We start from the raw sequence: 22,498 nt of genomic DNA, 5'->3' as shown, positions 1-22,498 counted from the left end.
CCACCACTCACACTCCGAGCGCGACCGCCTCCCCAGCGCCTGCGCATACATCACAACCTCATACTCCTGTGCTGCAACACACACCGCAAACCGTGCAAGGCACTCCCGTGTTGGCACCGAAAGAGACACCCAAGCCAGAAGAGCCTCTCTCACAGGAAGCCCAACAAGAAGCAGAAAATGCTGCCGAGGCTGCCCTGCTTGAAGGGCTGCAAGCAGCAGTGGCTGAGGCACTGGGCTGAACCAACCTACTGAATACGAGAAGTTGTAAAGATACCACGACACAAATTTTTATGTAACGACAAATATACGAAAAGGAGTATTATTTTGGAATTAAGGCGTTTTTCTGGAGAGCTTTCAAAAGTTTTGGCGCCTTCGTTTGAAGCCTAGCCCTCTTCTCCGTCGTGAGAAGAGAAGACAATCACAGGGCGTTTTTTGCTGGGTCGAGTATTTGATTTTACGAGAGAAGATACCAAGACAGCTTTTGGAAAGTTTGTTTTATCAGCTAGTGTTATTTGTTTTTAGGTGCACACCCTCTTGTACCGACTATTATGGGATAGGACTGTCTGGCGGAGCCTATAGCTAGTTTACTTCACAACCACACGACAATTTCGCTACAGCCTACCCTACGATTTATCGTGACTATGCTCTCCACGCGACAGGTACTCGCCATCGCAATGCTCTCCGTAAAAATAAGATGAAAAGGCAAATTTGAATCGATGGGAGGATGTATTTCGAGGATGGCGCCTGAAATCAGAGTTTCAAAAGTTTGTTCGAGTGAAGGTAGTGTGATGTGCTGCCGTCTTATACGGGGAACATCACCAGCGACTGATCAGCAGCGCCTAAACACACGGCATTACGATCTCGTGGCAGTTTTGTCCGGTCGTAGCACTAATCGCGTCGCGCAAATACGCTAGGGCCTTTGAGCTTGCTTTTCCAAGGGAGCGTGCCCTATGCACATCATTACGGTGCATCGGGGTGGGCAGCCGGTCCGGATTTGTTACCCGCGTGATGGCCTATTCTGATGTCACACCAACGCACGTGAACCGTGAAGACGTGTACGTATAAGCCAACCACACACTTGTTGGCGAAGGCGACCTTGATGTGCAAAATTTTGCGTAGCATTTTCAACGCTGCACACCATGTTGTAAGAACTACAGGGTTAAGATGACCTGGCCGTGGTCAACAGGCATACCGTGGCAAATGAAACGGTGGTGACGCTCGGTAGAAATGCAACCTGATCGATGACCTATTCCGATCTTGCTTTCCCTTAACTAGGCAGAGATTGCCATGACTACAACTCTGTATCTTGGCATATTATTCTTTATTATTCGTTGTAATCACAAAACGTTTACAGATCTCCGTCTTTGTAAATAAAAACTACTTCACCGTCTCGTATACTCTACACCCTGCTCTGCACACACGCAAGGACGCCAAAAGAAAATGTTGGAAGGGGAGCCTGCTAAGGGCCTCCTCGCGCACACACCCCTCATCCCATCGTGGACCTCTAACCCGATCCCCTACCTGTCGCTCTCCGCCGGCGGCCTGCTTGCCCTCGCCGACCTCAACACTGTCGCCCAGCGCACCGCCATCACCGGCGGCTCGTCGTGGCTCGACGCCCTCGTCCTCGCCCCCGGCCTGCACTACCAGCAAGCTGCCGACGCTCTCGACTCACCCAGCAACAGCAGCAGCAGCAAGAGCCTCACCGCGGCGCTGGGCGTCGACATTGCCGCCGTCGAGACGAGGCCCGACGGCACCGAGGTCCGTCGCTACGTGGTGCGCAACGCGGCCATGGTGCACTACCTCCAGCGCCTGTGGGGGAGTGCTGCCGATGCGGACGAGGACGATGGCGGCGGCGTAGAGACGGTGACGATCAACGTGGGCATGGCGAGGAAGAAGAATAGCGACGACGCGGAGCGGATCCTGCGGCGCGGCATGGCCATGATTCGCCAGCGGAGACTGCGAGCGACGAAGCAGGCGGCGCAGCATCATGCCCACGGCACGGACATCTTCGAGCTCGACTGGCTCAGCCACGTCTTCTACATCCTCAGCCCCGTCCTCACCGTCACCGCCGTGACCCTCATGGTGCTGCTGAGCGACTACTGGGGGCTCGCCTTTATCCTCGCGCTCATGGTCTCGCGGCTCCTCAACATCTTCACCATCCGCAAGCGCAGCCGCCCCGCGCCCGCCCTCCCGTCCCCCGCGCAAATCGCCGCCAGGATGTTCGGCCCCGTCCCCGAGAGCAGGCCCACCGAGTACGTGATTGCGCTGGGGAGCCGCCGGCGCGTGGTCCTGCGCGGGCTGGCCGACGACCTGCAGGCGCTGACGACGCGCGCCTGGCTGCGCGGCAAGACGCCCCTCGACGGGTACTGCGAGGCCGCGAGCAAGCTCGTCGTGTACATGGTCGCCGCGCTGAGCGGCAACCTGACGCAGGCCGGCGCGCTCGTCCTCATGACGCTGCTGCTGCTGAGCGCCGGCCTGCTGGGCCTGAGCAACGCGCACATTCGCGGCCTGCAGATGCACGGGCGCGTGGCGCGGCCGGAGCGCCAGCAGGCGCAAGTGGTGGACAAGGAGCGGGATCTGGACTCGCTGGATCTGGAGCAGGGCCAACGAGATGGTATTCCGGTGGAGGATGTGCGACGGAGATAGAGAGCGGGCTTGTTGTGGAATGTTAGTAGGATGCATTTGCATTAAATGGCGTTTTTTTTCTTTTGGGTTTGTGCCGTTTCCAATCTTTGAGATACACGTGACGGTTAAAATGATATATACTCTTGTATTTCTTTTGCACATATGTTGGCTTTTGTGTGAGTAAAACTTTAAACCGTATAGAGCGAGTTACATCCAATGGAAACAAGAAGCAACGAGGAAAAAAAAGCATGCAGTTGCGCCTGTTGTACAAGTCAAAGTCTTCCCCCAGAAAAACATTTCATGATTCCCCCTGTAAAACGCGCCGTCTTCTGACACTGTCCCAAAGTCAAAGAAACCGTCAGAGCATCCAGCGGACAGAAATAATAAAAACATTGAAACGCACGCTCCTTCACACATCAGTGGTATCGTCTTCCTTCCTCGGTTCTAAGGCTGTTGGCTCGGCCTCTGCAGCAGCTGCAGACTCTGCGACAGGCTCTGCGACAGGCTCCGCGACAGGTTCCGTGACGGCAGGCTCCGTGACGGCAGGCTCGGCAGGCTCAGCGACGATAGGCTCCATGTCGATAGGCTCCAAGACGATAGGCTCCATGATAATGGGCTCCAAGATGATTGGCTCCCTGACGGGCTCCGCGACAGGCTCTGCGATGTGCTCCGCGACAGGCTTCGCGACAGGCTCCGCGACAGGCTCTGGCTCAGCAGCTCTGGGCTCGTCCGGTGCACTGCCTGCACTGGGTTCCACAGGCTGCGGTGTTGGTGCCTCTGCAAGTCTCTCTTCGCCGGCTGGTTCGGCGCCGGGCGACGGACCCGGTGGCTTGGGGGACTCTTCCTTGGCTTCAGGCTCAGGCTGCGGTTCTGGCTCGGCAGGCGCGGCGACAACTGGCAACGGCGACGGTGTCGCTGGAGGAGCCGCTTCGAGTGTACTTTGAGGTTCAGGCTCATTCACAACTGCGGACGATGGTGCTGGCTGTTCTTCGTGCGCCAGTTCCTCGTGCTTCAGTTCCTCGTGCTTCGGTTCTTCGACCTCCTTGGGCTCTTCCGGGGCAGAGGGCTCGCGTTCCGGCTGAATCTCTGAAGCAAGCTCGTGGGGAACAGGGAGGGCAGGCGCTGGTGCAGCCTGGCTTTCAATCTCCATCGGACCAGAGGCTGGCGCGGGAGCGGGTTCCTTGGTCTCGTCGACTGACGCAGTGCCAACCTCCGAGGGCGCGCCGGACTCTGTGAGCGGGAATCGCACCGACGCCGAGTCTTCGGGCTTGATGGTGTCTTCCGTCATGATGGAATCTTGATGCTGAAAGGACTTTTCGGTGCTCGTGTGCTCTGATTCCTTGCTCTTGTACTCATTGTCGGAAACCCGCGACGAGGTGTCGTCGGCCTTGGGAGTAGCAATGTTGCCAACTTGCTCGGGTGGAGGAGGAAGCAGGGCCTCTGATGACGTCGGCGCGAGCTCAAGATCCCGGTTCTCCGCCGCCTCGGGCTCTTCACCGACAATGGTAGAGGGGGGCTCGGCTATGGTCGAACCGGTCTCGATGTCCAATGGCTGCGCGAGAAGATTTCTGGGTATTTCTGGCGCCTTGGCTTCCGTCGGCGATGGTACAAGAACGTTCTTCAAAGGGCTACCTTCGACCTTTGATGATGAATCGCTGGCAAGCGAGGCGAGCGGTGGTGGTAATGTCATCGGATTGGTGGGCAACTTGTCGGCCGCCGCTGCATCGGCGACCATCTCCTTCACCTCGACAGGAACGGGAGGAGCGTCGGTCATGGTCTCGTCATTGTCTTTTGACCCTTCAACAATGCTCGTATCCGGAAGGTCGCTGTCGCCGTGCTCGTCGTCATCATCATCGCCCTCATCACCATCATCGCTTTCATCCTCGTCGCCGTCTGCCATTTCGCTGTCACGATTGGAGGCGTCATTGTTTTCATTCGTAGTACCCTAGATAATGGCATTAGCAAAGCAGCATAACATAGTGGTCGGCGACACTCACATTTTCTGTCGTCGTAGGCTGGTTGGGCATTGCGACACCATTGCCATTGGCAACAATTGCATGCGGAGGTCCGCCTGCGATGCCACCCCTGTTCTTCTTCTTGCCGCGACCAGGACCAGCCTTGGTCTTACGTTTCGGTGGGGGAGGTCGTCGGCGCTGGTTCTGAATCTGGGCGAGAGGCGCCGCAGGGGTCTGCACCGTCTCGACGCGCGTAGAAATGATTTCGCCATTCACGGCCTGGCCGTCGGCGAGCGTAACCTCTTCAGTGTACGGGTTGCCGGCGGCATCGACACGCCGCACTGTGGCTCTCGTAACAGTCGACCCATGCGCCCTGTCTTCTGGGGTCTTGCTGGCGATCGTGACGGTATTCTTCCGTCGCTTGGCAAGACGCGAGATGTTTGAAGCTTCTACGTTCCTGGGGACCTGCTTCCATATCTTAATAGAGTAGCCCTTTGGCGCGGCCTCCTCTTCTTTCTTTTCGGGCTTTTCGTTGGCGTTGTTGTCTGCCTCGGCCTCGTCTTCGTCTGTGGGTGCAGGACGCTTGTACAGTCGCCCAGATCGAGCCGCACGAAGAAGCTCTTGGCTATGCGGCGTCAAGAGGCCGGCGTCCTTTGGCATACCGTGTATCAGCTCGATTGCCCAGACGTCGTTCAGCTGCTGAGGCTCCTGTTCGACCGGGGGTGCGACGTTGACCCATTCCTGGCGCCATTGCCTGACCGGGAGGCCTGCATCTGTTAGCCAAGACACTGGAGATGGCCGCTCTGTGCAGTATTACCTTCAAAGTCATCATGCTCGGCATAGCCAGCGCGATTAGCGCGACGAGTCTGGTGGGTTGTTAGCGAATAGTTGCTAAGGGACTTGGCCGAGATGACTTGCGCCAGGTGCCATTGTGCTTTGGCGGCTCCGCGGCGGTTGCGATCGGAGAAAATGTACAAAGTATCTCGCGTCAACGTAGGAGGAGATTGCGCTATCAGTGGATTGATGCGACAGCAATGGTGCGCTGGATGCCGTCGTCACAGCATCTCATGACACGGTTGGTGTCGGCGCGACATGAGAGCATCTGCGATCAATTGGTGGTGGCTGGTTTGCATTACATAAGCATACTGCATCGGGACACTCACCGCGATCGACTTGGTCATGGTATCCCACGCAGAACTGAAGCCATTTACATTATTATGATTCAAAATGTAATCTTTATTTAACGGTTGAGATTTGTGTATTGTCTATTTTTCGTCAAGTGCAATCGCAGTACGCCACGCCAGCGAGGACGGCCCGTCCGCCCCCGCAATAAAGCAACATGATTTTGATGACCACTCTGTTATTGTACAGGTATTCGAACAATGATTTTGTCTTGATAATTTCATATTCGTTGATAGGAGAGTCTGGTTCATGTTAGGCTCCCAATTCCGAGGCCGTCTTGACCTTAGATGGCGTCGAATTCAACGTGCCGAGGGCGTTTATTGCTTCGCCACTTGACCCGGCTTGCCAGAGTCCTGTCGCAGCCTTAGGTTAGCGAGCATTTGGATATATCACTGGACTCAAGCTCTTACTGCAAGTCTCCCCTCGACAACTAATCGGTCAAGCTGGTAGAACTGTCCAATCACAGTTTGGCGCTGTATTCAAATGCGTTAGCCATCTCGAAGCTGTTCGGGCCACATTGGCAGTGTCCGGGTCGTACCTTCATCGCTTGCAGCTCCTTGAGGCCCTTCTGGATAAGTTCCTGAACCTTGCGCGAGTCCTTTTCGGCCTTGTGCTCGTGAAAGGCATCCCTCGTTCGCCGCTTCGCGTACTCGCGGAAGTTGTAGGCCGTGAACTGCTCGCCCTGACGCAATAATTGGCGATACTAAAAATAACGAATCGCGTTAGCGGAACTGAAACGGCTTTCGAAATACTACTGCGCTGGCGTAAAGCAAGGGCCGTGGCTGAATAAATCCTGGCGCCCGGCGCTTGGCCGGGGAATAACTTTTTGGGGCTGGCCAACGGTCGCAAGCAGGCGCAAGAACAGCTGCGATGCATAGAAAACATACCAGAGATCGGACCTGCTGGGGCGCTTCGCCTCGTAATGTTGCGACGGCAGACATTGTGCTGATGGGTGTGAGGTTGGGGAGGAGGGAAAGGGTGATATGCGGGATAGAGTAGTCCAGCGTGCTTAGGAAAGGCGCTGATGATGTCGCCTCGCTGTAAAGTCGGTCTTAGTCGGGCCGTGCTCCAGCGCTTGGGGGCGACAAGTTTTTACTGACCCGCACTGTGTTGATGGGCAAAAGGTACTGGCAGCTTACAGTGCGGACTAGTGCCAACACTGTAAATCCAGGCATTAATCTGTTACTTGGGCAAATAAATAATTTGTCCATTTTGACCTGATATTGTCAAATATTTCATTTCTTTATACAGGGCTTGAAGATTCTAGAGTGTAGTGTCGAGGATATCATTGGCTTCTTAGTGCCGATAGTAGGTAGATTGTGAGACTTGGCTATGCCTGACAGCACAATAATGTACGTGCTTGATTAATGACGTAAATGCTGCATGTAGCTTGATCATCACCTTTCTCGCGTTGTAAGCAAGCTCCAAACAATCCGGGGTATCTTTTCGTGTTGCTGCCTTTGTCCGCAAAGTCGGCCATAAAGTTCGGGAAATTCGGAGTATTCGGGCTTGCGTGGCGCAGCCGGCAGCGGCACCCGCTGAGTCGGCTGAGGCTCGGCCGGCTGGTTCACGCATTTGCAAAGGTCAAGACACATACATGTTTCTGCAGAGCTGTAAACCACGACTTGGCGCTGAACGCTTTAGCCCTACGCAGCCTCGGAGCTTGCCGCGGGCGTAGCAAATGCATGCAGCGCGCGGGCAATAGTGTCGTCAGAAAAGCCAGGAGTGTTCATCATATCGCTAAAACGCGTGGCCGTCGAGTCTCCAGCAATTTGCGTAGAGAGGATATACTGGCGCTGAGACTGGTTGGGCTTGACAACGGTTGGCGTTTGGTGCGACTTGTGGGATGCAAGGAGAGGGACAAATGCTAGGTTGGTAACAGACGCATTGAGGTTTGCGAGCTCCGCGGGGTGGCTGTTGTCGGTCAGATTCCACTGGAGAATCTTGCCCTTTGTATGGCCTGTGATGAGGGTGGTGCCGTTGTAGTTCAAGGCCAGGCAAGTGGCGGGGCCAGCATCGGCATCGGCAACGCCCAAGGGCGAGCCGACCTGGACGACGATAGAGGACAGCTCAGCGCTTCGCGAGCCGAGCAAAGGCTTGTCGCCAAAGAATTCGACAAGGAAGATGGAGCCATCTTCGGCAGCGACAACAAGGGCGCGAGCGCAAGGGTCCAGGGTGGCGCAAAGGGGTATCGACGGGAAGAGAAGGGTTCTCAAAACTTGACCGGTCTGGTAGTTCCACACGATGCTTGTCTTGTCCTTGCTGGAGGACACACATAGGCTCGTCTCGGCATTGTCGCCAGACGCCACCACGAGGGACGTAATAGCTCCACGGTGATTAGAGAGGGTCAGATCGGGCTCGAAACCAGGATCGGCGCCGTACTCGAGCAGCCTGGCCAGGGACCAGACATTAATGTTTGAGTCATCAGATGCAGTCAACACGTGGCTGTCTGTAGTGGCAAGACAGGAAATTGCCTGCACATGGCAAGGAGGCGTGGTGACGAGACGGCCAGTTGATGTCTATGCGCCACGGAATCAGTATATATTGCGGTTGAGAGATGAGAAAAGATGACAAAAGGAATTCGAGAAAGGAAACGACCGTCCACGGACAGCGTTGCACGGAAGCAGAAGGGGATGGGTGAAATATGATTGACGATGCCGATTTGGGAATATGGAAAAAGAAACCTACCTCCCAGAGCATCAACCTGCCCTCGGCAGTGCCCAGCAGCAAGACGTTTCCTGCGAGAGCTACACTTCGTATCCTCTCATGAAAAGAAACGAGAGTTTCTTGGGTACCACGCTGGCGTGAGTATACATGGACATGGGCCTTTTGCTCCTGGGCGGCGAAAACGTGATTCTCGCTGACGGCAAGGCAGTTGGGGCCAACAGAGCTCTTCTTGAAGGTGGCTTTGAGACGCCAAGCGGGCGCGACGGTGTGGTTGTAGATGCCGACGTCCTTGGGCACGGCAGTGTTGGCAGCAATGGGCGGGCCACAGACGGCGGACACGAGCTCCTCGGTGAGCATCGTTGTGGTGTGCGTGCTTGACTGCTTGGGGGTCTAATTCCTCGTTTGGTGATGCGCAGCAAGCTCTTGCGCGCCGAAGCAGGCAGAGTTGAGGACCTGTCTAGCTTCAATTGGGCTTGACTAATTGCGCTCAGACAGTGGGAATTGCGGGCTCGGTGTCAATGTATGGTCGATCAAGGCACTATGATACGCGAGAGGGGTGGCACAGCTGGAAAAGGAAAAAACGAAAAAGTTTTGATGTCTGGCGATGGTGGCTCTGGTGGTAACTTTTTTTTTCTTTGGCGAGCCGGGACGTGGAGACGGACGGTGACAAGACTGGAGGTGTGGATAAGCAAAGGTTGAGAGGAACAGCGATGGTGGTGCTGGAGCAGGTACGAAGGCCGCTGTAACGGGAAATTTAGGCGGCTTGTTTTAGGGGACCGGGTGTGGAAGAAGCCCTGAAATGCCGGGCACAAAACGCCTGGTGGCGGCTGTTCAATAGCTCGCTTTAGCTTCAGCCAACACCTGAGATACGACTCGTGCTAGCTTTCAAGAGACCGTTTACCATGCATCGATAGCAATTAGCATGCATTTGCTAGTCTGCTAGTTGTTGGATAGAAACCAGTCGAGACCGCAGACCAAAGCGTATCCAGCTGGAAAGAAAAGAAAAAGAAAAAGAAAAAGAAAAAGAAAAAGAAAAAGAAAAAGAAAAAGAAAAAGAAAAAGAAAAAGAAAAAGAAAAAGAAAAAGAAAAAGAAAAAGACCGAGTGCTAAAGCAGACCAGCTGCAGTCACGACAGCAGACTGCTCTTTAGCGTCTTTACCGTCGCATTTACAGGGGCAGCCGCAGCAGCTTCTAGCGACTTACAGTGGCTCCGTCCGCTAGCCACAGGGCAGCCGTGCATTGCGCAGCGTCCTCGATTGGCTGCTGCAAAACACCATCACGAGCTTGGGAGCCTACCCAAACTTCAACTCGACGATAAAGTATTCTCATCCCTTTGACTAAGGGCTGTCGTTGTTTTCTTTTTCCTTTACTTCTTGTTCCTCAACCTCCACCCAGTCTATACGTCCTTCAGTTAGCATGCCACTTTGGTCGCCAAGACCTGTCTTGCCCGCCTGCGTACTTTCTAGCGATTGCGCATCTCTACTTGCTTTTTTTTTGCGCGAATGATTCGTCATATCCCAAATGCATCCCGCACAATCCATCATTTTGGCTGAGCTGGCGAGTATGACCATGATATCACCCGTGCTGCCGTGTTCATTGGAGTGCATAACGGCAGGTAAAGGACACAAGCTTACACCGCCCTCGCTGCATGAGTTTCAAAGTCCCGTGTAGCCTTGCCATGGCCATCAGTGTCATGTACGTGCGTCCTGAGCCGTATATGCATCCCATCTTTCGTCCGAGTACAGCACTGACTGCAAGCCTCGATGCCCCTCGTCTTGTTTATCTCGCATATTCACTGGATATCCACACCACCTAGTCTCAAGCCACGTAGCCAGAAACACGCCATTCTCTTTGTCCCAGGACTTCTGAATTGACAAGGATCACTCCGTACCAGCGAACCCTTAACTCGCTCAAGGCTCGAAGCGATGTGCGTTTCCGGACGGGGCCACACAAGGTGACGCAAGGGGGCCCTCATTACATCGGGTGCCCGAACCACTCACCCCTGGCACACCTTCGCAACCCATGCTTTTCCCCAAGGCGTCTCCAATCTTTTGTGTCTATGCAATAACAAGTTGATAATGATATAAATTAATAGTCTCCGGTGCCTGCATGTGCCAACTCTGCCACCACCGTCCTAGCGGGCCACTGTGTCTCCCGGCCGTTACAGTAGATTAATTAAGTGACAGGAGGCGGCCCGGGAAAGCTTGTCAATATAAACGACTTGAATTGTCCGATCAAAGAGCTTGCGCCGCACACTGCCCGATTTCTCGCCCTTGGTGGCGATTGCTTGCCAGTGCTTTTCTGCAAGCTGCAGCAATGCTTTGACCTCTTCTGTCCTACTCCAACCTCGCTGCGCGTTGACGGGTTTTTCTTTTGCAAGCGCAACTCTCAGTTCTCCTGGCTCTTTTTTTTCTTTCTTCCCACAGTAACTACATCGTCAGGGCCTGCATAAAGACACTACTGCAGCCTGCCATCGATGTAGTCACCCGTGCGCTGTTGTAAAAGAGAGCGAAATCCTGTGCAGCCAACTAGTGGCCTGTAAGTGAGGTTGCTTTTTTCCCCACGCATAGTCTTTGGAACTTGCTTCTTTCAAGAGTCTAAGCACAATACACAACCGGCAATTTGAGGAGACGTTTGTAAAAAGGAAAAAGCAACACATCATGCCAAGCGGGGGCAGCTAGTATGCCGTGTAAATCCCGCCCAACGGCGGCCCTGCTCTAGTTAATGGTAAAAGTCGCGCTCTCTGCTCTCATCTTCATAAAAGATGTTTTGGATTTCCCTTTCAACCCACACCACCCCTCGCGCGGTGCTACAATCCCATCTCGAGACCGCTTCTTGCAACTGTCTCGCCTGCTTTTGGCCCCCAGGTGCTTCGTGTGGCCAAGGCAAACAAAGTGCGGCCTCGCCCTCCCTTGTCTCGCCCGCCGCGCGCCCGCCGTCCGCGCCGCTCTAGCCCGGCTATCTTCGCATCCCTCGCTCGCCTCGCTCTCTCAGACACAATCACCGTCCCTGAAAAAGCTGTCTTGCCCTGATCTCGCCAGATGCTGCTGGCCGTGGCGCTCCGCCCCTCTCCTCCAATCTCGGAATCTTATATAGCTGCCCGTCCCAGGCACGCGGCCCGTCGCGCAGCCTGGCAGCCCTCCTCGCTTCCCATGCCAGCTTCCGGCTACGACCCTGCTTCCGTGCCACTAGATGGCCTGAACATTATAAATCTACCTCTACGACACCAGACAGCCTCACTCACGAATACTTCCGAGTGTATCCCAGGTAGCCCGAGCAGGACCTCTACTTCCACTTGCTCCAGCCGCTCGTCGCCGTCCCGGAGGAGATCCGTCTCGAGTATGAAGGGCCTGATGCCGCTTACACTGTCCGCTTCAGCCTCAAGTTACACAACCCCGATTCTCCCTGAAGACAGCATGGAACAGCGGGTCGACGACTACTTACCCGAGCTGCTTGCCCGCGACTTGGAACTCGCCAGCGACGTCTTCACTTCTAAAAGCATGACGGCAGGTACCCCATCATATTCCATCGTCGCCGAGTACATGGCGCGAGCAAGAGCCGCCGGTCATTTTACGAACCGACTCAGCATGGCTTCCGCATTTCAGCCAGCGTCCTCTCGGGTCCAGATTCTCGGGGCTATCGAAGAAAAGGACTCGATGGCTTCGTTTCTCGAGCAGCAACACCAACACCGTCACAGCTACCCAGACACATCCGACATGGATAGTCTTTTAAGTGAGGATGAGTCTTCAGGCATGCCTCCCCCGTCGTTTCGATACCGCCGAAACACATCTATTATCACAGCGGCGACGTCTGTTGAAGGTTCAGTACGGAAGCAATCTCCCCAACCACCATCGCCGCCTGCAGAACCTGCGCACTGCAGCTGGATCGATGGCGACTCTGGCCCCGAGTTTGATGAAGCCGATGAGGAGTCGGATTCGGATGCTGCGCCAGAACCACTATCACCTCTTTTATTCCCTCTCTCACCCCGGCCACCCCGGCCCTCCACGCCGCCTACAGTCGTGGACAATGACCCTTTTCCGCTCGATTATGAGCAGTCTGCCGCCGTCTTTCGCAGCCGGCTGATTCACAAAAAGTCGCATTCCGTGACTGGAGTTACAACCTTTGAATCGCTTCAGCCATCACCCCTCGTCTTGCCAGCGACCGCGAGAAGAATATCAAAACATGGTCTCCCAGAGATATTTTCGGAACAGTCCTCTGATCGCACAAACATCCCTGCACAAGAGTTTCAGCGAGCCACATCGCCTGGTCCGTCTCCTGTCGAGCGACGCACCCCCATGTCACACATCCTTCCCTCGACACCTCCGCCTGTTCCCCAAAAACACCACCAAAGACTATCGCGCATAAGCGCTGAGAGCCTCCAAAAGCAGTCACCAACTACCGTCGTTGCTGCCCGCCAACCAGCACCGATCCTGGAATCCCCACCAATGAGTGACGCTTACACCTCTGATGCAGACGCTGAAGAGAGCAGTCTCTACAACGACCACGAGAGTTCCTGGAGAGGTCTAGGGCCAGACTATTCGAGGGCAACTCCTCCTGCCTCGCCGTCTCGCAATGTTGTTACATTGGCAAACACAGCAAAGCCCTATGTTCCAAACTTTGGAGGCGATGAGCTCGCGAGAGTCGTACCGCTACCGCCGGATGTGATTGAAACCCTCCGAGTCTCTGTCGCATGCTTCCCAGAGACCATTCTTCTCTCGTCTAGCTTGACGATTGATACGATCCGCTCGTACTCAAAGAAGATGAGGCTACCCGATACCAACCTCTTGAGACTCCCATCTCCCCTTGCATCTGAAGGCACTGGACGGAAGTCTATCTGGCAAAAGGTCAACCCGCTGAAGAGAGCATCTTCCGCTAGCCTACGACAGAGCGCCATGCTGTCTGCCAACAGAAGCCGCGCCGGCAGTATTGGGGGCATGGATTCGCAAAAGGCCTGGAGTGCGATTCAAAATGTTTTTGGCACCTGCTCCGAGTACATATGTGATGCTCTGTTCGCACATATCATGGCGTACAATTACGTCTCTGCCTTGCTTGCCCGCAGCGCCGCGTCCGCGCCGCCTTCGGACCTCGTGCGGCATATGAGCAGCCGCCGCACTACTGGCCGCGCCTCAGCAGACCGACAGCAGGACGACATTCCTAAAAAGGCAGCATCCCTTCTTGGCTTGGGCGACACATCCATTGAGCCTCCTGCTGCCGGTGGGCGCAACAGTCGCATTGCTCGGCGAACCAGCACCATGACCAGTACGACATCGCGGCCGTGGTCCAGGGACGAGCTGCTGCCCAGCAACCCGGCCTCGAGTGCTGGAAACGAGGGCCCTGTGCGCACCGTTCAGGAGGGCTTGTACAAGTGCATTGTGCGACTCATCGCCACGGCGCGTCTCATGTCTGCGAGCGGTCGGCTTGATGAGCCCATCAGTGACGCCGACGTCACCGATGCCGACGCCTTGTTTATGAGAAGTCTCTGTGAGATTGTGCGACTTGTTGAGGAGACGTCGTGAACTTATGGTGAGACGGTACCCCCACAGTTGCAGAACGCATCCCCAACTGCTTTCAACGTTGGGGCTATAATATTTCTTTATTAATGTATTCAGTTGTTATTTTACTGTCTTTTACGGATGGATGGACATATTCTGTTTTCTCTCGCTCTCGAGTTTGGATTTCTATGACGCAAATACCCTCACTAGCGAGGAGCTGGTTGTCTTTTCATAACGATATTTGTCTTTGTTCTTGGTCTTTTCTCTTTACGCCTTATACTCCACAGAGTCTGTTCAGTACTTATTGTTAACCGCCCCAGGAAAAGCCCGCTTTGCTTCCATAGAAAAAACAATAGCACACCGAAAATATACCACCCTCTTTATTGGAACTGCTTTGTGCACCCTGCGTTCGTGATTTGCCTCGGGCGTAGTCGCACAGCGTACACGAATGCAACGCCGAGAGGCTGTTCGTGCCACAGACCTGGGACGAACTGCTAGAATTGGGAGGCTAGCGTGTCTGTGTGCAACAATTCAAAATCCCACATGGTCGATCCGAGAACCTTCAAAGATATGTCAATTGTGGCACTTCAAATTGCTCGGATGACGAGTTTGAGAATGGTGGCTTGTAGCGAAGATCCCGGCCCACGCCGCGTATTAGTGCCAGTAAGCGGATTGACGACAATCTCACGCCACGAACCAAAGTCTCGCCAGCCCAATTATAACTTGTAACACGGCACCGCAGCAGCAAGGTGCTACCGCCACATTTCCTTCGCAATGGCAACATCTGTAAGCGAGACTTTACCAGTCCTCTCCGCAGAGGCCATCGCCGCCCTCATCACGAGCCTCTCGCTGCCGCAGCCCACCGCCATCGAGCCACTCCGGGTCACGGCCGCCTTTCACTCCATCTACCTCGTGCACTTTGCCAGTCTCCCAGCCGACGCCGCACCACCCTTTCGCACGCCGCGCCGGCCCGATGAATCCGTGACGCTGGTGCTGCGCGTCTCCGGGCGCGATATTCCCCGCACCAAGACGGCCAACGAGGTCGCCGTGCTGCGGTGGCTCGCGGGGCACACGTCGATTCCCGTGCCCGCCGTGGTGCGCTTTGATGCTACGTCGGACAATGCGCTCCGGCGCGAGTTTACGCTGCTTGAGCGCGTGCCCGGCGCCAGCGTCGACAAAATGTTCGCGGACATGAGCGAGGACGCCAAGGTTCGGCTGGTGGCGCAGCTCACCGACGTGCTCGTGGAACTAAACGCCCATGAGTGGCAGCATGTCGGCGGCCTGCAGCTGGACGACAAGACTGGGGAGGCGGTGCCTGGGCCGGTCCTGGAGGATACCTTCTGGATGGTGCCGGACATTGAAGCGTACTGGAGCGCGGAGGAGTCGGTCACGACGCTGAACCCGACGGGCCCGTACAAGAGCCACGCGGAGCTGGTGCAGGCCTTCCTGCAAGTCTACGTCCATGCCGTTTCCAGGCACGAGTCGCTGGCGTGGCTTCGCCAGGATCTCCAGCCGCGCCTCGAGGCGCTCATTGCGCATCTCCCCAGTCTGGAGACGCAGCTCGCGGCCACGCGGCTCATCCTGGCGCACAAGGACCTGCACTTTGCCAATGTCATGGCCACGCCCGACGGCACGCTGACGGGCATCCTGGACTGGGAGTTTGCGGGCGTTGTGCCCGCGCCGCGCTGGGATCCGGTCCGGGCGTTTCTCTGGAACGGGCAGCCGGAAGAGGCCACGGGCGCAGAGAAGGAGCGGCTGCGGGGGATTTTCGAGAAGACGCTCGAGGAGCGCGGGATCGAGCAGTGGTGGGAGCAGGGCATCCCGGCCGAGGTGACGGACGTGTGGACGGTGCTGCGCTTCACGCGGGCGCTGGTGGAAGTCTGCCCGAGAGGCCAGCGCGCAGAGCTGGTGGATGGATGGAGAGACGCGGCCATGGCTGCGTTGACGAAGCTGGGGGTATAATGTCACACGAATAAGATGGCGGTTTTGGTTTTGGATACATTCTAAGACCTTAACATCTCACGATGAAATGAATCGGATGGTTGGGGCATGGCAATTGCCATTCATGTCATATTGAAATAACCTGGGGTATCCTGTGCCTGCCTCCAAGAAAAAAAAAAAAAAAAAAAAATTCCTGGCTGTTGAAACGCCAAAGACAAAGAAGAAAAGAAATCTGGTATCTATGCTTGTTGTGGTACATGAGTTTGCTACCTCGTTCCGAGGTGCAGAGTAAATTATTGTTGAATTATATTTGTTTCGCTGTGCGGTTTCACAGAGCCAAGGGACCAATCTTGTCGCCAAAGAGCTCCTCAAACCACGGCTTCTTGCCCTTTTGGCAGATGCCGTCCCATGAGATGGGCGGAAACGTGGCGTCCTCGCCATCCTTGGCCGGCTCAAACACCGTCACGACCTTTTCGTGCGTTTCCGACGCGGGGGGCATGTAGATGACCTCCTTGCCGTCCGACGCCGCCGACGCCAGGCGAACAATGGGGCGGACGCCGGACCCCGTCTGCGGGAGGATGAGGTGCGACGAGACGAGCTTGCGCAGCTGCGGGTAGAACCACATGCGGTCCCACCAGTGCTCGATGCGCCAGGCCTTGAGGTTGTCGACGTAGGCGTTGTGGTGGATGCCGACAGGCGTGGTGCCAAAGTAAAAGTCCGTGTACAGCGGCACGTCGCCCCAGGATATGTCGCGCAGCGGATCGCGGTACTTGGCCGCGTCGCGGGCGGCGTTCGGGGAGTTCTTGGCCAGGGCCAGCTCCGGGGGCACGCCGCGGACGCGGATGCCGTCGACGACGCCGGCCCTTTCCGACTCGGCCTCGACCTGCTTGTGGTCGTTGAGGTTGACAAAGTAGCCGTCCTCCTCGGCGGAGCAGGTCGGCGGGATGGTGCTGAAGGAGTAGTCGAGGCCGATGCCAAACTCAAAGTTTTTGCCCTGCATCGCGGCCCGCGCAATGGGCAGCACGTCTTTGTGTAGGCTGGACGGCGTGCTGTCTGAGGCGTCGCCGTTCCATGTCGAGCCCAGATGGCGCATCCACTCGCGCCAGAGCTCCTGGTCACCCATGATCTCGCCAACGAGCGCTTGGTCGCTCCAGAGCTGTCGTCCTGTGCGCTCCGCCTCGGCAATCTTTTCTTTGCTGCGGACGAGGGCAGCCCGGAGTGCGCCCATGGTGCCCATGATCATGCCGCTGTTGACGCAGCGGGGGCGGACCTTTTTATATTTTCGCGCGGAATCGAACAGAGGTCCCGACACCTTGTCCGTGCCCGGGCCGTACATGAACTTTGGCATGGGGGACTGCGGCCAGTGGTCGTAGTGCGGGTTGGAGCCCGACTGGGGACCGGGGTGGCAGTCCTTGGCGGATGTGACGACTATATTTTGCTTCGGAGGCTGTATGGGGAAGTTATCGTGCTCACCCCGGATTTCCCGCCATTCTTTTCGTATGCGCTGATCGGCCTCCTTGTTGAGCTGGTGGTAGCGCTGGATCAGCACGGACGGGGGCAGCTGGAACCAAATATCGTACGAGTCGACGAGGACGGCGAGGTCATCGTCGTGGGCAATGTCGTTGGGGTCTGCGAGCAGGGCCTCGATGGCCGCGTGCAGACTCTCGAGCTTGGCGATGTGGCTGCCGGCGAGATGCCACTCGGGGCGGTTAAACTCACCCTTCCAGTTGAGCAGGATGGGCAGGGGGTAGCCGAGGGCGACGGACGACATGACGGACTTGCAGAGGCTGAGGTGCGGCGCGTCGGCGGGCATGAAGACGCGGAAGCGACGGGTGCCGCCGACGTTGCGAGACTGCTGCGGCAGGGAAAGGTTCAAGAGCTGGGCGTGGGTGACGGTGCCGTCCCAGGACGACTGGCGGAGGGTGGAAGCAAAGGACGAGCTCTTGGTGGCCTGGGCGACGGGTGTGTTAGTATCGAGGGCGTGGAAGTATTTATTTGCTGTTTAAGAGTTGGTGGAAAAAGACTAACCATGAAGCCAGTGGCCATGATGGTCACGGCGACGACGAGGACGGAGAGGCGCTTGACATTGCGAAAACGCTTCTTTTGCTTTCGCGAAGGCGCTGCGAGTGCGGGCTCGTCAATGGGGAGACTGAGGCGTCCGCCACCACGACGAAAGTGCTTAAACATGGTGGCTGAGAGTGCCGAGCACACGGCGATATGAGGTTGAGGTCGTTGCAGAAGTCAAATGTGAAGCTGACAAAGTGGTTTCAGGAGAAACGAAAGGCGTGAATAGACAGTAAACAGTAGAGAGAAATCAATCACCAAGAATGAGAGTTTAAGTTGCCAACCAGCAGCACGAGAGTACTTATCGGGGAGATCAGCTTGTGTGGGTTGGGAACTTGGGAGTGGGAACGGGGGTCGAAGGTGAGTGGGAACTGGGAAAGTAGAGGTACATGGACAAGAGTACAGGGGAGTTTTCTACTCGCACCGCAACGGAGGAGCAGTGTAACAGTGCCACTCCAGACCAGCATCTGGCACGACAACTAGTTGGAGCCAGGAGTGGTGCCGCGTGCGTGTCTCTGGTTTCCTGGGGGCGGGTTGTGGGCGGCCACGACAGCAGCTTACACGGCACGGCAAGTCAGGGACCGAGTTTCCAGCACGCTTCAGCCTTCAAAAAGGGCCTGCGAATACAGTTGGGCTGGTGTGATTTGAATTAGCTTGCGATAAATGTTTAGCGGCCAGGGCTAGGACGAATTGGTGCTACGGCGGTCGCGTGTCTTGGAGGCCCTTGTGCGTGCGTCATTTTGCAGTGTCAGCCAATGGTTTGAGGACGTGGGCCTTTGAGCCGCAGGCACTCAATGGCGCTGGGCCGCCACGGGTATTAGTTGGAGCTATTTCCTGTGGCTGCTTCCTGTGCGTGTCAAGTGTGTGTGGTGGTTTCTTGGTGGCGCCCCCTTGTGGTTTTCTTTTTCCATCTGGCTCCGTGTCTCTTGACTCAAGTATAGGTTGCACACGTATACGCATCGTAACACTTACGCAGTTTCCCCGGGGAAAATCCACCGGAGAGGATCTGAAGGTTTCTTTTTCCCTCATTGCTTCTTTTACACACACACGCTGCCCTTTTCCCATGCGAGACAAAGCTTGCGGCTAGACGTGGCTCTTGGCAGAGACAAGGTTCTCAAACCCCTGCAGCCTCGCCGCGTTGCTAGTGGACAAGCAGCGGGCTGTAGCGGGTTGCCTCTTGCGGTAAAGGCAGGTAAGTTAACCTTGCGGACTTTTTTTTTTGTCAGTTTGTTGAGAATCACATGCAAAAAGGCTACGCAAGAGGGCGCCCCAGGAATTTGCGCTCTCATTTCTTTCTGCAATGGGAATTTGAAATTGGATAAACAAGACTAATATTGTTGAAAAGAGAATCACGTACAAAAATTGGACAAGAATGTACATCCGCAGCAGAAGGGTGCGATGCCGCCTCTAGCGCTTTAATTAGTAAATCCTACGTACCTGCAGGAGCTCCTTCTGGTCCCCTCGCCAGCCTCACTCTGCCCGTGCGCGCCGATGGTGCTAGTAGGCTGGCGTTGTGCATACTTGTCAGAACATGCAAAAAGCTTGTATTCGTATTAGAAATACTCCCAGCTAAACCCCATGTTTAGGCGACGTACTTGTTATTGGCTGGCGGCGAGAGCCGTTGCGGCGCCAGACGGCTGCCAAGAGAGAGGCGTCCGAGGCTGAAAGAAAGGTCTCGTGATGCGTACAAGACTGCCTTGCCATGCTATAGCTTTTCTTTATACGCTCATGTAGTTGAGCATTCAGTGCGAAAGTAACGCTGTCTCTATGTGAGCCCCCAAGAGAATTTTAAAACAACAGCGATGGTTATTGCCAGAGATGATCTCGCGGATCTTGGAGTTACCCCGAGATTGGCGACATGTCCTGCCTGCACGGCGTTTGCAAGGACGGTCTTTGTACACGACAGTCTCAGTCCTCGCAGGTGAGTCGGCAGCACAGGAGGTTTCCGGCGCACGAAAACCAACTCATACCTCGCAGTAAAACATCACTCGGTGTCAAAACCGTCTTCACTCTAGGGCTGTCTCTGCTGTGGTCTCGCCAAAAGCCACGCTGCGCCTGGTTTACGCACTACTGCGGTAACTGCGGGCTAAGACTTGTCTTTTGCGATGAGGCCGGCAATCGAAATTATGTAGAGCCTTCGCAGCTAATTGCCCTGCGCTCGGCAGATGGTGTTGCTGGGAAAACGGCACCCTCACCATATCCTACCAGCAGCCTGACAGTAAAGGATGTTCCCGGTGCGGAGGTCCGATACCGTCATCTGCGACCAACATCCGTGTTCTCCGTCCAGTTTGGGGGCAAGCCAGGAGTGCCCTCCAAAATCGTGCGCATTCGAGGCACGGGCGGGACCTATATCGTCGATTGCCCAGATTTGGACTGGGATGCCAAGTTTGGCGTGGATTTTCTTATCCCGAATAGAATCAACAAGGCCAAAGCGGTCAAGACAATGTGGTCCCCTAGAAGACCATCCATCAGGATATCGTCGTCGTCGGGAGATGCAGGTGCTAGCGACACTGCTGGGCTTGTACAGCTGTCGCAGATGCGATGGGATATCCGGCTATATTTTACCAAAGAAACGATTGCCCGGCTCTCATCACCCGAGTATGAGTCCATCACGATTGGGGCACACGACGAAAACATCTTTGACCCGGAACTGCCGTATGTCCTCTGGAAGAGCAGCGAGGGACATTTGCTCTGGACCAGCCGACTCGCCAAAGACGGTACCACGTCTGCGAATAAAATCGAGAAGCGCCTCATACTCGTGGACTCGTATGATAGACTTGTCGCCATGGAGGTTGACTCTGAGCCGAGATCGACGCGGGGGCGATACATCAAGACAACCGACCCACCGCCGGCGCCCTCATCGTCACGAAAGCTCTGCATATATAACAATCTGCAGAAGCCACTTGTCGATGAGATCGTGACTAGTTACGTGGCAGTGCTAGCACAGATGTTTCGGAAAGCTCACAAGGATTATCAACTGCTCATGGAGACGCAGCGATTCTAGTCAACTAAAAGAAGGCGGTCGCGCTAGACGCACATCAAGGCACTAATTCAGTATAGGAGTCAAATGGGTGACAAAAAAAGACGCCGCTCTGGGTAGGACATGGAAGTAGTGACTTGCTACTTCTTTTTCATCTTTTACTTTCTTATAAATGTTTTTATTCTTTCTAATCATTATTTCCCATTTCCTATCCTCTCTTACTCTTTTTATTCTTCTTATTTTCCCTAGCTTGCTTAATTTTCTTAGTTCTCTTATTCCTTTTAACACCTACTAGCGTCTGTTTTTGCTACCTCCTTGCCAGTGAAGTCCCTGACTGGATCTCACTGAAAAGAGGGAAATACTAAGTCTTGTAACAAATGGCTATAACTCATATCAAATACTCTGCTCACTTGGAAGTTTTAATCTATCATTTTTATAGTATTTCGACAACGTTTTTAAACCTAGCAGCTATTGTACCTTACTTCCGTTCCACTTCGGATATATACGTCTGCTTGCCGGATGACTCAGAACAGCCCATGTCATCTGGCTACCAGCATATGTCTACCTTCTCTCAAAACTACAGCCAGATGCACTTATCAGACCTCTGACAAAAGTTTGTCTGTATCCGAAACATCAAATTGCAAGCCACAGCTTGTAGACAACAAAGAGATCGTGCTCTAAGGGAAATCATCGAAATCATGACAAACGCCAAGCAAATCCGCATCCGACGCGAGACAGAATGCGACGCGCCAGTGATTGAAGAAGTCACTGCAATCGCATTCATGAATGCCGAGCACACAGACCACAATGAGCAATTCATCGTCCGCGCTCTGCGTGAAGCAAGCCAACTATCAATCTCACTCGTCGCCGAAGACGAAGCCACGCTGGCCATTGTCGGTCACGTCGCCATCTCGCCTGTGGCCATTTCGGATGGCAGCGAGAACTGGCACGGGCTAGGGCCAATCTCCGTCTTGCCCGAGTATCAAGGACACGGCGTGGGGTCGAGGCTGGTGGAACGCGCGCTGGCAGATCTCCAGACTACCCATGCGGCCGCCGGCTGCGTGTTGCTGGGAAACCCGAAGTTCTATACGCGTTTTGGCTTCAAGGTAGACCCTTCCTTGAAGTACCCAGGGGCGCCGGCGGAATTCTTCATGGCCCTCGCTTGGCGTGAGCCAGCAGCTGCTGGTACCGTCTCATTTCACAAAGCTTTCGAAGCGACGGGTTAGCTGGCATGGATGTTGGAACTGGCAATTGCTACGGGGTCTGGCTCCTTCGATGGAGTGGTGTGAAGGCGTTGATTCTAGTCTCATTTCATTGCCTACTCACATAGCACATGACTCTGGGGGGATATTTGCACCACGAGCCAATACGTGGACCACGAGCCAACATGTGTACCACGAGCCCTTCTGTTATGATCACGAATGTCAATCTCCCAACTCAATACTGGTACAACAACGATTGTGAAAAGAAAAGAGTAAAATCCGCCTTCGGTGATAAATGCCGGGCGGCCACACGCAATCTCGCATTCATGCAGGTCGCACACCACCAACTCGATCTTGGCTGCAGGACTAACGCTAGTCAGTAATCAGCAA

At 55.1% G+C, this 22,498-nt stretch overlaps 9 protein-coding genes across 9 annotated transcripts; 5 read left to right on the top strand and 4 right to left on the bottom strand.

Moving 5' to 3' along the window:
* Window positions 1–1,440: 1,440 nt before the first annotated feature.
* LMH87_011451 (uncharacterized protein) lies at window positions 1,441–2,646 on the top strand (the record flags this gene model as incomplete). Its single annotated transcript, XM_056200595.1, has 1 exon — window positions 1,441–2,646. One exon carries the CDS (start codon window positions 1,441–1,443, stop codon window positions 2,644–2,646), a length of 1,206 nt encoding a protein of 401 aa, XP_056052428.1.
* Window positions 2,647–3,034: 388 nt separating this feature from the next.
* LMH87_011450 (uncharacterized protein) lies at window positions 3,035–5,510 on the bottom strand (the record flags this gene model as incomplete). The annotated part of the gene is made up of 4 exons (XM_056200594.1): window positions 3,035–4,570; window positions 4,623–5,347; window positions 5,398–5,446; window positions 5,499–5,510. 4 exons carry the CDS (start codon window positions 5,508–5,510, stop codon window positions 3,035–3,037), a joined length of 2,322 nt encoding a protein of 773 aa, XP_056052427.1.
* A 569-nt stretch (window positions 5,511–6,079) lies between these two features.
* LMH87_011449 (uncharacterized protein) lies at window positions 6,080–7,160 on the bottom strand (the record flags this gene model as incomplete). Its single annotated transcript, XM_056200593.1, has 6 exons — window positions 6,080–6,115; window positions 6,173–6,235; window positions 6,301–6,465; window positions 6,650–6,800; window positions 6,863–6,867; window positions 7,119–7,160. The coding sequence occupies 6 exons, from the start codon at window positions 7,158–7,160 to the stop codon at window positions 6,080–6,082; spliced, it is 462 nt and encodes a 153-aa protein (XP_056052426.1).
* A 248-nt stretch (window positions 7,161–7,408) lies between these two features.
* Window positions 7,409–8,786, bottom strand: LMH87_011448 (uncharacterized protein; the record flags this gene model as incomplete). Its single annotated transcript, XM_056200591.1, has 2 exons — window positions 7,409–8,281; window positions 8,451–8,786. The coding sequence occupies 2 exons, from the start codon at window positions 8,784–8,786 to the stop codon at window positions 7,409–7,411; spliced, it is 1,209 nt and encodes a 402-aa protein (XP_056052425.1).
* Window positions 8,787–11,470: 2,684 nt separating this feature from the next.
* LMH87_011447 (uncharacterized protein) lies at window positions 11,471–13,945 on the top strand (the record flags this gene model as incomplete). The annotated part of the gene is made up of 1 exon (XM_056200590.1): window positions 11,471–13,945. One exon carries the CDS (start codon window positions 11,471–11,473, stop codon window positions 13,943–13,945), a length of 2,475 nt encoding a protein of 824 aa, XP_056052424.1.
* A 750-nt stretch (window positions 13,946–14,695) lies between these two features.
* LMH87_011446 (uncharacterized protein) lies at window positions 14,696–15,883 on the top strand (the record flags this gene model as incomplete). Its single annotated transcript, XM_056200589.1, has 1 exon — window positions 14,696–15,883. The coding sequence occupies one exon, from the start codon at window positions 14,696–14,698 to the stop codon at window positions 15,881–15,883; it is 1,188 nt and encodes a 395-aa protein (XP_056052423.1).
* Window positions 15,884–16,190: 307 nt separating this feature from the next.
* On the bottom strand, window positions 16,191–18,049 carry LMH87_011445 (uncharacterized protein; the record flags this gene model as incomplete). Its single annotated transcript, XM_056200588.1, has 2 exons — window positions 16,191–17,813; window positions 17,891–18,049. The coding sequence occupies 2 exons, from the start codon at window positions 18,047–18,049 to the stop codon at window positions 16,191–16,193; spliced, it is 1,782 nt and encodes a 593-aa protein (XP_056052422.1).
* A 1,679-nt stretch (window positions 18,050–19,728) lies between these two features.
* Window positions 19,729–20,930, top strand: LMH87_011444 (uncharacterized protein; the record flags this gene model as incomplete). Its single annotated transcript, XM_056200587.1, has 2 exons — window positions 19,729–19,847; window positions 19,904–20,930. 2 exons carry the CDS (start codon window positions 19,729–19,731, stop codon window positions 20,928–20,930), a joined length of 1,146 nt encoding a protein of 381 aa, XP_056052421.1.
* Window positions 20,931–21,604: 674 nt separating this feature from the next.
* LMH87_011443 (uncharacterized protein) lies at window positions 21,605–22,132 on the top strand (the record flags this gene model as incomplete). The annotated part of the gene is made up of 1 exon (XM_056200586.1): window positions 21,605–22,132. One exon carries the CDS (start codon window positions 21,605–21,607, stop codon window positions 22,130–22,132), a length of 528 nt encoding a protein of 175 aa, XP_056052420.1.
* Between the last annotated feature and the right edge of the window lie 366 nt (window positions 22,133–22,498).

This window comes from Akanthomyces muscarius, chromosome 4 (genome assembly GCF_028009165.1).
Source record: "Akanthomyces muscarius strain Ve6 chromosome 4, whole genome shotgun sequence".
Classification (NCBI taxonomy): Eukaryota; Fungi; Ascomycota; class Sordariomycetes; order Hypocreales; family Cordycipitaceae; genus Akanthomyces; species Akanthomyces muscarius.
The sequence above is the reverse complement of the archived record's forward strand: the minus strand, read 5'-3'. Positions and strand labels throughout refer to the sequence as shown.